This window comes from Myotis davidii, unplaced genomic scaffold, assembly GCF_000327345.1.
Source record: "Myotis davidii unplaced genomic scaffold, ASM32734v1 scaffold624, whole genome shotgun sequence".
NCBI classification, from domain to species: Eukaryota; Metazoa; Chordata; class Mammalia; order Chiroptera; family Vespertilionidae; genus Myotis; species Myotis davidii.
Window position 1 is genome coordinate 695930 of NW_006295731.1, and position 12758 is coordinate 708687.

General features: G+C 34.9%; 1 protein-coding gene across 1 annotated transcript in view; it reads left to right on the top strand.

Moving 5' to 3' along the window:
* The first annotated feature begins 38 nt into the window (after positions 1-38).
* Positions 39-12758, top strand: part of NRK (Nik related kinase) — a 155931-nt gene continuing 143211 nt past the window's right edge. Inside the window, exons 1-2 of the mRNA XM_006770365.2 lie at positions 39-95; positions 7154-7219. Coding sequence (XP_006770428.1) covers positions 39-95; positions 7154-7219 — 123 coding nt within the window. The remainder of the gene's footprint in view (positions 96-7153; positions 7220-12758) is intronic.

Consider the following 12758-nt stretch of genomic DNA (forward strand, 5'->3'; position numbering starts at 1 on the left):
AGATTCGTCAGTCACCCACAACTGTTCCACGGGAAGCCATGGCGGGACCTGGGGGTTGGAGGGACAAGGAGGTCACAGATCTGGGCCACTTGCCGGTGAGTAGAAGAAACCCATCGCCCCCGAAATTGCTCTCTTCTTTGGGTTCTTCGTTGGGAGGGCACCGACGTCCAAAACCTAGGCTAGGCTGTAATTTCTACAGGACCACTGGTGCGGGAGGGGACCCTGAGAGCAAGTTTTTGGAAAAGGCGCCCCCTGGACACCAGAGCAGCGCCAAACTCAAGGAAAGGCAAAGGTACCAGGGATTATGGAGGAGGGAGAATTGGCGGAGGTTATGCGGACCCTAAACAGTGGACGTTTTCTAAACGTGGCCCACGTTGTCTAACAGCGTTCCTGTACCTGTCCAAGCTGCGCTCCAGGAGAGGCCAAAGAGGGCAACTTAGTGTGGCTTCCCAAAACCACTCCTTTCTGTCACCCCGATGCCCAGTCGTGGTTTCCTTCTTGTTTTGCCAGAGAAGATGCCCACTCTCAGACTGACCTTTACTTTGTAGGTGACAGCGGGCTAAAAAATTAAAGCATTGGAGTTTCACTTCTCTTGCTTTCTAAAAGCACTTTGTAAAACCTTCTTACTCTGCCAGGGCACTGTTCCCGATTCAGTATTGTGGGAGAAAAGAACTCGACGCCTCTTGAAGAAGTGAATTCTGCACGCTGCAATTTAAAAACAAAAGTATTGCACTCACTAGCTAACCAGATTTTCCCATGGATTTCGTTTGTGGATTCTCCCTTTTCCGATTGCTCAGCTTTCTTCCAAAGTTGTAATTGATTGGTGAGCTATTATCGCCATCGTTATTACCAGACTTATTGTTTTAGCAGCACCGTTTATTTCATTGGCATCTGGTTTCTGGCAGATACTGGATCCCACCCAAATTCGTTTTTTAAGTTCTCTTTTTAGATTGGCATTTCACTTGCACCCTCTCTTGAATGCGAAGGGCCCCTGGATTCTGAAAGGGAATAAGCTTGCATGTGCTGGAATGGTCCCCAGGCAACTGTAGTTCAGGCCTGCTTGCTTTGGGAAAAGCTAAATATTAACCTTGAGGTTATAGGACTATTCAAGGACGCAGTGCCTCAATTTTATTCATATTTGGCATTTAAAAATTGTCTCCTTGATGGTGGCAGACACTTGTCTCCCTCAAAAATAGGACATTCCCCCAAACCTCAGCTCTATAATTTTACACTATAATGGTATGGAGCAGGAGGTGATGCACATGAATAACATTTTAGCAAATTGTTATTAGCCTTTAAATAACATGCTGGGTTACAAATATTAGCATTGTGGTTATTGGTGCAGCTTCATAAGACAAAGTCACAGAATTTTAAAAGATTAAATCTTTTTTCCATCCTGCATGTACCCAGTGCATACATGAATATGGAGGCTTCAATTGGTAGTTTCCTTTCTGAACAGAACTTTCACATTCCGACTAGATTTGCTCCCAAGAAAAGGTGTTAAACAAACAAATGAAATATAACCCTCCTCCAACATTTTCTGTGTATGGTGGGAGAAAGAGGAGAAAAAAAGCAAACTAGAGCAAATATGTGAAACTACACATGGGGCAACTGAAATAATCTCATTCTAAAATTGACTAAAGAGCAGAATAGGAAGGACCTCATGGAAATAATAGAGCAAGGAATTCCAAACCCAAGGAAAAGAAGAAAAAAAAATGTATTGCCACAAAAAGGGGGTCGGGTAGCTCAGACTAGCTGACCTGGTCATGGGCCCAGAACATAAGAACTTGGTGAGATTGGAGGAGATAAGGAGAAAGGCTGTAATCTTTACATTGCAGTCCAGTGGAATATTAGTTTTCTGAAGGTTAGTGGCGGTGTGGAGGGGGAAAAGACAAGGAATTGGTTTTTAATGTAGGAGAGGGATAAGACACAAAACCAAGCATTGATGTTTGGCCTTACTTTATAGACTTCATGAAAGCCTCATAAAGTTCTTAACTTCTGACAATTTCTAATTTTTTATTATACAGGAGTAATTTTATAAGTCATTTTGAAGGTCTCCATAATCTGAACAAGTTATGCATAATTATGCCCTCTCCTCAGACACCTACCTCTAAATCCTAAGAAATCTAGCAGAAAAGTAGCACCCCTTTTACAATTTCTTGTATGTCAAATTTTTAGAGATGTGAAGTTCACTGTTAATTTGGTCACTGGGTCATTGTTTTTTACTGATTTAGGATATCTTTTCATTAGATTTATTTCCTGAGTCTCTGAAGAAGGAATAAAAGTAAATGAAAATGTCAAGCAATATCTAATTTAGCTCTTTGGAAATTTTCATTTTGATGAAAATTAAATATGATAAAGTAAGAAAAACCCCTGTATGTGATGGGAACCCTTTCAATAATTATCCTCAATGGGACATATATGAAGGTTAGAAAGTTGGCACCTGTCACCACCAAGTATACCAATTTGGAAACTACCGTGTAATGGGGGAGGGGGGTGATTCAAACCTTAGAGTTTCACATTGATAAAAAAAAATTCTTGCAGAGTATAGAATAATTAAATAGATCTAGATTAAGATTGATATGTTATGTCCTTTGCTGGGCTGACCAGCTAAATAATCATAGGACACAAAACCTTGAGAGAGGTCAAGCTTCTGTGCAAAATGGGATTTAAAGAAAGTGGTGGAAGGTTTTTTGTATTTTTGTTATTATATAGATATTATTTTAAAACTGAAAACAGTAAGCAAGAGTGAAAGCAGGAGAGGGGTGAGGGAACTGTATAACTTTTTTTGCATGATACCCTACAGTTAGATACATACAGAGCCAACATAATAACCAGAAAAAGACAGTCAACTATATTTTTGTCTGTTAATTATTGGGTGTTGTAATTTTTTCTGATTGATTATTGAATAAATATCTCATATAGATGGCAAAACAAAAAAGTACAGAGGTTTGTGGTTTGTGCTTTCTTTTTGAAAAAAATTTCAACACTATGTATATTTATATCTATATCTATATCTATATCTATATCTATATCTATATCTATATCTATATATCTAATCTCTATCTATATCAATATCCTCTATATCTATATCTATATCTATATCTATATCTATATCTATATCTATATCTATATATGTGTGGATGTATTTTTTTCCACCTTGCTTGCCAGCAATACTTGAAGTTCTATCTATCTATCTATCTATCTATCTACCATCTATAATCATCTATCATCTATCTATCATCTTTTCTTCTTAGAATGCCTATGTCACTCAATCTTTGGGACTGGAAACTATTTCTTCATCTCCAAATCTGGCATGTCTTCACTATAATAGTCGCCTTTGCCTTATGTGTCCGGTATGGTAATGACATTCCTCATGGCTGTGGCCTTGGTATTTGACACTGCCATGTGTAGTCCTAATCTATATTGGGGTCAGGATTAGACAGGCCTGGAGGACAGTAGTGGCGGAGGTGATCTTAAATAGCACATGATCCAAGAACTGTATTTGAATTACATTAGGTTTATATTTAAATATAAATCCCAGCTCTCCCAGTCTTCCACAACCCAGAACAAACCTATTTTCCACACTCAGTCACGCGAACCTTCCCACTTTATTAAGTCCCTTAGCCTCCTGTTTTGAGGCAGTTTTACTTTCTTGTCCACAAGTATTGAAACATTCAGGATAGCCCTCATTATATCTTCTAGAGCATCGCCCCAGCATGGCACTGTATTTCAATCTATTTTCTCAGTCTTATTTTCCAGTTTCTGGAACAGTGGATTTTATCTTAATGTACTAGAATAGTACATAAGAATCATCTGGGGATCTTAAAACTCATCCTCAGAGATTCCAATTTCATAATTCCATGGTGGGGGCAAGGAATCTGTGCATTTTAAATAAAATTTCCTACATGATTCTCATGTAGTGAGAGTTTATGTAGTCCACAGTTTGAGAAACACTGGTCTAGAAGAAGAGATTATTTTTCTAAGTTTTCAACTTGAATTGCGAAGCCCATTTCTCCACGTATCTCTGAAACTTACTCTGGCACTTCCAGTGTTATATCTGCTATTTTCAAGTTCTCTCTCTATAAAGACTTTTCATAAAATTGCTATGTTTCATATTTAAAACAAAAGAAGGAAAGCCTCAGCTATTCATTCTAGGTACTGTGCAATCTCTTTCCTTCCTCTAGCTCTCTGACTACTGGAATGTGTTCACTAGGTCTGCTTCATTACTGCCCTAAATCAGAAGTTTACTGTTACCCATATTGACCACTTAATGGTTCCCTTTTGTTATTAATTTAATTTCTGCCTTATTTGGTTCTGTCAATCAGCTTCTGTTTCTGAGTCTCTTATATAACCAGTAAACAGTGCCGTCTAGTGGTCCTTTTTCTTCCTGCTACCCCCACCCCAGCCCTTAATAAAATTATCCATCAAAGTGCATCTTTCTTCTCTGCTTGAATTCAGAAGACAGAAACAAGTCTTCCAAATGCTAGGTGTCAGGGGTGCAAACAGTCCAGGACTTTTAAATTGTAATAGATAAATTGCATAAATAGAAAAATCCAGCAAAGTATAAAGTATTTGCCCAACATTTTATGGTTAAAAATATTTTAGTAATTTATTTTGAAAATAAATTACAAATTGGAGTTTCTTAATTACTTTTTTTTTCACCAAATGGAACACCAAAGCATACCAAACCACCAAATAACTTCCAAATTGATATAGCAGTCATAGGAATAAAGATCTTTCCTCTTCTGCTTTTCTTATCTTGGCATGGCAGAGCAGAAGAGAGGACCAAGTAATTATGGAGACCCCTCTGATATAGACCTTTTTAATTTCACAGTAGTAAATTAAAAAAGAGGTTCATTTTTAATGGTTCCTTCCTTTGGGGACCCAGAATAAACTATTTTCTAATTATAATTAAGTGAAAAATTTTATATAAGAAAGTAAGTAATATTACCCTGGTAATTAAAATATTTCTTTTCCCCCAGTTTGACAGTCATTTAGTCTTGAAAGATACTAGTATAAAGATGGGGAATGAAAAATATTCTATAAAACTAATGAAAAATACTCTTAGAATAGAGTAGAACATTATGCTGAGATGCCTTTAAGAACAAGAGAAAAACATTTAAAAACTTTTTTTATTAAATGTGAGCATGAAGAGAATTAAGATGTTTTGGTCATTTGTGAGCAAGACAATTTTTCTATACAACATGAGTATAAATAAAGTAAGACTCACAAGAATTCCACAGGCATTTTATTGTCCCTGTCTATTTCCTTGGTGCCTTTTTTTGCGTAATTAGATGCCTGAATTCAAAATTTATGAGCAAGGTACTTATGTCATTGAGAGGTGAAAAAAAAGGAGGAGATTACATAAATTTAAGATATTTTCAAAGATACAGAAATAAAGTTCAGCTAAAATGCAGCCTTAACTATAACAAAGAATGGTTTTCCAATAGTAATCAGTTAACATATTTGATTGTTTTGACAGATGGCCCAATGCTCTTTCTCTATAACTGATAATTTCTAATATAAATCCCTCATTGATATCCTTCAAAGAAATATGCTAAAGTAATAAAATCTTCAAGTCAAACCCTAGCAACTCCTCTGTTGGTTAACTTTTTTCCATAAAAATTTCAGTGAGTTATAACAAGAGTCATATGCTTAATATCAAGGCCACTATAACAATATATATTTACTTCTCTTGAATCTTCAAAATTAGTGTTTCAAGAAACTTTTGAATTTTCATTGGGAGTATATTCCTTGAACTGTTTGTTTATAATGATACAGTGCACATTGTGACATTGATTTTGATGATGACTTTAAAAAAGCGGGCTGCTGTTTTCTATAACAACAGTTTATCAATTCAGTGGAAACATCTGGATTTTAGAATGTTGGAATCTTAAATTTTTTCTTACAAGATTTTAGAGCTAGAGCTGGAAAATCACCTAACACAGCACCTTCATTTTATATATGTGAAAAGTAAGTCCTGAAGAAAGTAAATAACTTAGCCAGAGTCATATAGTTAATTAATGGCAGAGCTAGGGCTAAAACTTGAGTCTCCTGACTCTATCTAGTTGAATACTTCTTGACTGAAGTAATCCCATAATTGTGTCATTTTCCTATGATAGTTTTGCTAGATTATATAAATATCACACTAGTTTATAGGAGTCTATAATTTCAGTATATACAGTGTATATACTCAATAGTTTTTCTATTTAGCTCACATTTGTCACAGTAATAAAAATGTTTTCAAACAATGTTAAACAAAGTTTGTTTTTATAAAAGGTGCCTTCTATAAGGCACGTGAATTTCCAATACTTTGCCAACACAGCTACCACTTAGTGTATAAACTGGCATATACTTATACCTCATATGAGTTTTGATAAAATAGTAAAATAAACTGCTAGACTAAAAGTTTAAATAGTGATAAAAATGTTTTGTGGTGAATGAGAAAGGAATATCCATATTATAAGGTAAGGAAACAATGTTCAAGAAGCCTTAGGAATTTACTCATAAACACGTTATATTTTGTCTTCTATGATGTCATATTTAGGCTTAAGACAAAGAAAATATCAGTGATTTTGTGCCATGAAATGATATGCAAAGATTAGTTTAAAGAAAACAAAACCAACTTTGCCTAGTTTTTTTTAAGTGATGAACTTTTAATGCCATAATCTTGCTCTGTGATTCATATTTAGAGATGATATTCTTTCTTAACAATTACTATTATATGCATAAGCTATCTAGATTTTATATCCAGTATGTATACATCATTGCTGTAATCTAAATATTCTGCCTGTCTGATTAGTACTGAAAAATGGATATTAAAAGAGCATTTCAATTGCAAGTAAATGAACTTATTTTTATTTTAATATTCTAATTATATTATGACATGTACCTCAACTACACATAAAGGTATGCATTTTACAGTTTAATGATAATTAATATATAGTTACTGTTTCTTTTTTATAAATGACTACACTTATAACAGGGAGATTATGACATGTTTGTTTATTTATTTATTTATTTAGGTGAATGACACTTTGGTTTTTCCCATTCTATGGGATCAAGGCAGATTGGAAATACCATTCTTGATATTTGAATGCTTGCCTATTTTTCCACGAAGATTGACAATTTTTGTTCAACATGTTTTCAGGATCCAACTGGAATATTTTCACTGGATAAAACCATTGGCCTTGGTACTTATGGCAGAATCTATTTGGTAAGTGGAAACAGATTATATATTCATTCTTACTTTCCTAATAACAGCAGTGATTGCAAGGCAAAACCCTACACTTCAAGTCAAATAATACAAAACACATTTCACTTCAAGAAATGACTCAATTAAGATAGCTCAGTGACACCTGTGACAACTATTACAAAAGGAATGGCTTTTCAATCTAGAATGAACCAGCCAATCAAACATAAGTTGTAAAAAATTATTAGCAGGGAATTGATGAAATCACCAACAGAAAAGGAAACTAATTAAAAAAAGATGTACCCAAATAAAAATATCACTTGTTTTATATTATACCTCCAACCATTCTAAGTACTCACATTCGAAATTTTCATCTGAATGTTAACAAAAAGGAAAATGTCCATAGCATTCAATATCATACAGTGTACATGAGTGTGCACATGTGTGTGGCAGGGTTTGCCAAAGAATCTAAGAAAACAAATTCTGCACTTATTTAGTAATTATTTGTTAAGCACAAAGTATGTGCCAGGTACTGTGATAGTCTCTGGTGCCTATTCTTCTGTGGCTTATGGTCTAAAAATGTGTAAGTGATTAAATGTGAGTATGTGTGTGGTGGGTTGGAGAAGCACATACATAAGTAAGCACACAAATAAATTACTGTATAATTGCAGTTGTAATTTATTTATGTAAGAAAATTCCTAGTGATATAAGAGCATCCAACAGGAGAGCTTATTTTAGATTTAAGGGTAAGAATTGGCATCCTTGGGGAAGTGCTAGGTAAACTGGTACCAGCAGAAAAAATATGAGATAACCAAACAAAAGCCAGGTTTATGCATTCTAGACAGAAGCAGGGCAGTGTTAGAGACTGGGTTGGAGTGGGGGTGCTTTAGTGTCCCTATCACCTTGATCAGATGCCCTTCCCTCACTCTCTAATATGATGAATACACATTTTATCAATCTTGTGTAAGTTTCTGTACAAACACAATATTCTTCTTTTCCATGGCCTGTTCATCAAAAAATCATATCACTGCTCCTAGGCTGATCCTTACTGTAGGCTGTGTGAGGTGTATAGGTCCAGAAGAAGGGACTTCCTTCTAGTTCAGACAAGGGTGTCTTATACTTGCCAAGTCTTATATCTTTAGGGCTGCAGCTTCCCAAAAAAGGTTTTTTGTTTTTTTTAATTTATCTACCGAGGTTGGGATAGGGGGGTGTCTTTAAAATTTGCACAAAAGTGCTGGTAGCATAGAAGTTGAGTAGTAGAAAAAAAATGATTGTGGAATGATCCTAAAAGCAGAAAGAAACTTGGTGAGTATTAGGAACAGAGAGAATGCCAATATTAATGACATAAGTTTTTCCAAACCATTTTGTCCTTCCCTATTAACAGAATCAGTGAACTATGAACAGTTATGTTACATGGATACAAATATATTGTTTACGGTACCTCAATTGCCTCTCAGACTAAATGATTAGTTAACATTTATGTGATATAGGTGAATTTTGCCACATTGTGCATAAATACCGACACCTTATATAAGGAAGTTCCTCTTCTTTAAGGCACAGTTATAATCTCCATGTACCTATACACATTTTAATCCTGAGGTGTGTGTTGTGTTGTGTGTGTGTATTCTTGTTTTTATTTGGAGGTATAGAGCTCTCTATACCACCATATCTTAAAAATAAAAACCTCACTAATATAAGGTACAAATTAAAGGTAAGATTAGATACCACAAAAATATGGTTTCTCATCATCAATCATCAGAACCATGATTCCATAAAAACAAGAAAAATGAAGAGGGTAAAAAGGTAAGTTGTGCATGATAATTTTTAAAAACTAGAGCTTATTGAAGTATACAGTAGGTCTTCAAATAATGTTGTTTTGTTCAATGTTATTTCACTATAATGTTGATGAAATGCCATAGGAATTTAACTCTTGTTTATATCAATTAGCCTATGATAAAATTGGTTTTCATTATAGTACATCATTTCATCAGAAGTTGGAGAACCTATCAACATTAAGTGAGGACTTACTGCAGTTTGTATTCAGAAAAATTTACTACTTTAAGTGTACAGTTTTATGAGTTGGATACATTCAGTCATGTAACTACCACCAGAATGATTTTTTCAATATGCATCTTAAGTTACACAGTATAGACCTTCAAGTAATATTCTACTTGAAAGAATATCCAAGTTCCACTGAAACCTTTCATATATCAATCATAGTTATATTAAATTTTCTGTTTTGTACTTTGAATATCCAAGTTATCTGTAAGTCTGGTTATATTGATTACTTTGTTGAGAATGAGCTTTTTCCCTTGATTATTGTATCTCAGATTTTTTTTTGAATGCCAGACATTATATGTAGAACAGTATTTATGTCTTGAAATGGTCACTCTTGTTCTATTAGGTCGTTAATATAAGAGCTTGAGTCAGTCTAATAATATGAGCTATGCTTTGGTTATGTTGTTGCTATAGTTACCTTCAGTTCACCACCATCTTCAGATTTCTCTTACCTTGTGCTTAGCATGAGGGTTTGTTTGCTGAATGCCTTTTCTCAAGATTCCCACTCTATCCTCAGTTGTAGACCTTCCCCATGCATCTGTGCCTCAGAGATTCTCTCTCCATGTTCTTATGCTTCCCCTAGTGACATGGTTGGCAAACCGCGGCTCGCGAGCCACATGCGGCTCTTTGGCCCCTTGAGTGTGGCTCTTCCACAAAATACCACGTGCGGGTGCGCACGTGCAGTGCGATTGAAACTTCGTGGCCCATGCGCAGAAGTCCATGTCAATTCCTTCATGAAGCATCTACCATCTGCTAGGTCCTACACACATTTATAATTCCTAAGAATTTTATATGTACCTATTTAGCTCCAGTGATAAAGAACATTTTCTGCAATTAGATCTTCAAAGTATGCACCTCTGTGTTACAGAAGACAGATGATTACATACACTTTATTTACATTATTTACACAGCATTGTTGTGACCTCTGTTTTTCTACCTCAAATTAATTTTCTTCTGTAAAAAGTTTTGGGATGGTGGGACTATACATCATAACCTTCATGGGAAATAATTTTGAGAATGGAGAAAACACTTTAAAAATGTTCATGTTCTTTATACCAATAATCCAACTTTTGGAAATATATGATAAACACCAAAAATACAGAAAAAGCATAAAGATATCCATTTTAGCAAAAAGGTAGTATATTGTGGTAAAAAGGGCCTATGTTTGAACTAGGCAGACTGATTCAGTGCTTACTTGGCCATTAATTAGCTATGACCTTGAGCAAGTCACTTATGTTCTGAGTATAAATTTCCTCATTTACTAGCATAAACTGAGCTAAATTACTGGTATACCTACCTTACAATATTTGATAAAATTTAGAAACAATGCATATAAAATGCCTTGCACATTGTAGATATCATTTAAAAGTAGCTATTGGTATCATTATTACTGTTGCTATTATTTGTAAAAGGACAAAATCAGCAAAATCCTAAATAGTAAAAAAAAAAAAAATAAGATGGAGTAAATTGCCTTATACTCAGTCAATATATTATTCTCTGAAAAACAATGTTTACGAAGATTCTAGCAACATAGAACTGTGCATATGATGTTAAGTATTCCATACTATATGTACACACTGTTTACAGTTATGTTAAAACATACACATGAAAAAATGATAATGAAATACTGGATATGTTTATTCTATATTTTTCTATTCTATATTTTTATTGTCTGTAATGTTATATTATTTAAGTCAAGAACATATATATGGCCCAGCCGCTGTAGTTTGACCTATAAACTGGGAGGTCATGGTTCAATTCCTGGTCTGGACACATGCCAGGGTTGCAAGCTCAATCCCCAGTGGGGAGGGTGTGCAGAAAGCAGCCCATCAATGATTCGCTCTCATCATTGATGTTTGTATCTCTCCCTCTCCCTTCCTCTATAAAAATCAATACAAATATATGTTTTTAACCTGTAAAAAAGAACATATATATGTATGTATATTTGATAGTACCAAACCCTGTATGACAAAATGGAAGCATGATACCATTCAAAATTAATGTCAGAGTGACTCATAAAGTCCTTTGCTTTTGCTGTGCTGCCAACCACATCCCCTACTGGTGTTTGTTTTTGGTTAAAGTCTCTCCAATGTCTTCCAGCTTGTTTCCAAGTCCTTGTTCTCTGGCAGGTTTCCAGCTGTCTGCTGAGGTCTGTGCACATTGAAATGAAGGCTGAGTCCCACAATTCACATTGTAAACCCCTTTCCTTTCCTTTTCTTTCCTTTCCTTTCCTTTCCTTTCCTTTCCTTTCCTTTCCTTTCCTTTCCTTTCCTTTCCTTTCCTTTCCTTTCCTTCTTTTTCTTCTAATTAGATATTTATCTTTCTACCCTCTCCCACCTCCTGCCAGTACAAACTTCAGTTAAAATGGTGGCTTTTATTTTTCTCTCTTGTTTTAAAAGAAAGTACTGCTCTTCTTTTTTTTATTTCATCAAATATTTATTTAGGATCTATTTTATGTCAGGTTGTGGTAGGTACCAGGAATACTATAATAAGCAAAATATATGCAATATCAGGTAAGAAGCATTTTGATGCAAAAAAAGGGAGAAAATCTGACTTATTGTGGCTTGGGCAACAATGTCAATTCTTTGGTTTACATTACTGAAAAATCAGAGAAAGGCTTCAGATGAGGCTTGATCCAGCATCAATGTCCTTTTTGTTTCTCCTCTCTTTACTCCATGGTGTCAGCCTCATCTTAAGCCTGGATTCTCTTGTGTTTCTGACATCTGGTAGTAGCTCCAGGCTACATGTTTCTTGTTAATTGCTCTTCTTTTTTTTCTTAGTAGTTATAAAATATAGTTTCACTTTCAACTTTATCTGCTAATCTCATGACTTAAGAGTTGTTATTTGAATTGGAGAAATTTTTAGAATTTGCCCATGTGAGGCCATATTAGTAAAAAACGATAATAGGTTGAAACTGATTTATAATGGCACTACTAAAAATTAATTTCCTAAAGAATGATGTACAAAGAGATGCCACAGTTATTTTATGATGTATTATGAAAGAGACCAAGACCCTTTAAGGGTGGCACTGTGGGTGGCAACCTGAATTTCCTACTAACTGACACTATACATGTAACTTGACTTTTCTGGGCCCATTTCTTCAACTACAAAATTAATGTGTTAGACTATATAATATCCACGGTTTCTTCTAGGACTTCAATAATACACTTAGTACAGTGCCTGGAACTCAATAAAATGTAAACTATTGTTCTCACTGTCATCAGCATAGTAATACCTATCTTATAATCCCTTCATCACTTTGCAAATAGAAGTTGATTTTGGCTACTAGCTTGAGTAAACCCCATTTCACTAAATAAAATTATTTTCATCATGTTGCATCCTCTACTTTGCCATCTGAGAGTGATGCCTGATATTTAGCTCAGTAATTGCTATGGTACCCAATGCAATGTTATAACTGGGTAGCTGGTAAATTTGAAATGCAAGATGCTTTATTATATGTTACTAGTATCTAACACCATTTGTTAAACAGAACACTAATGGTGTA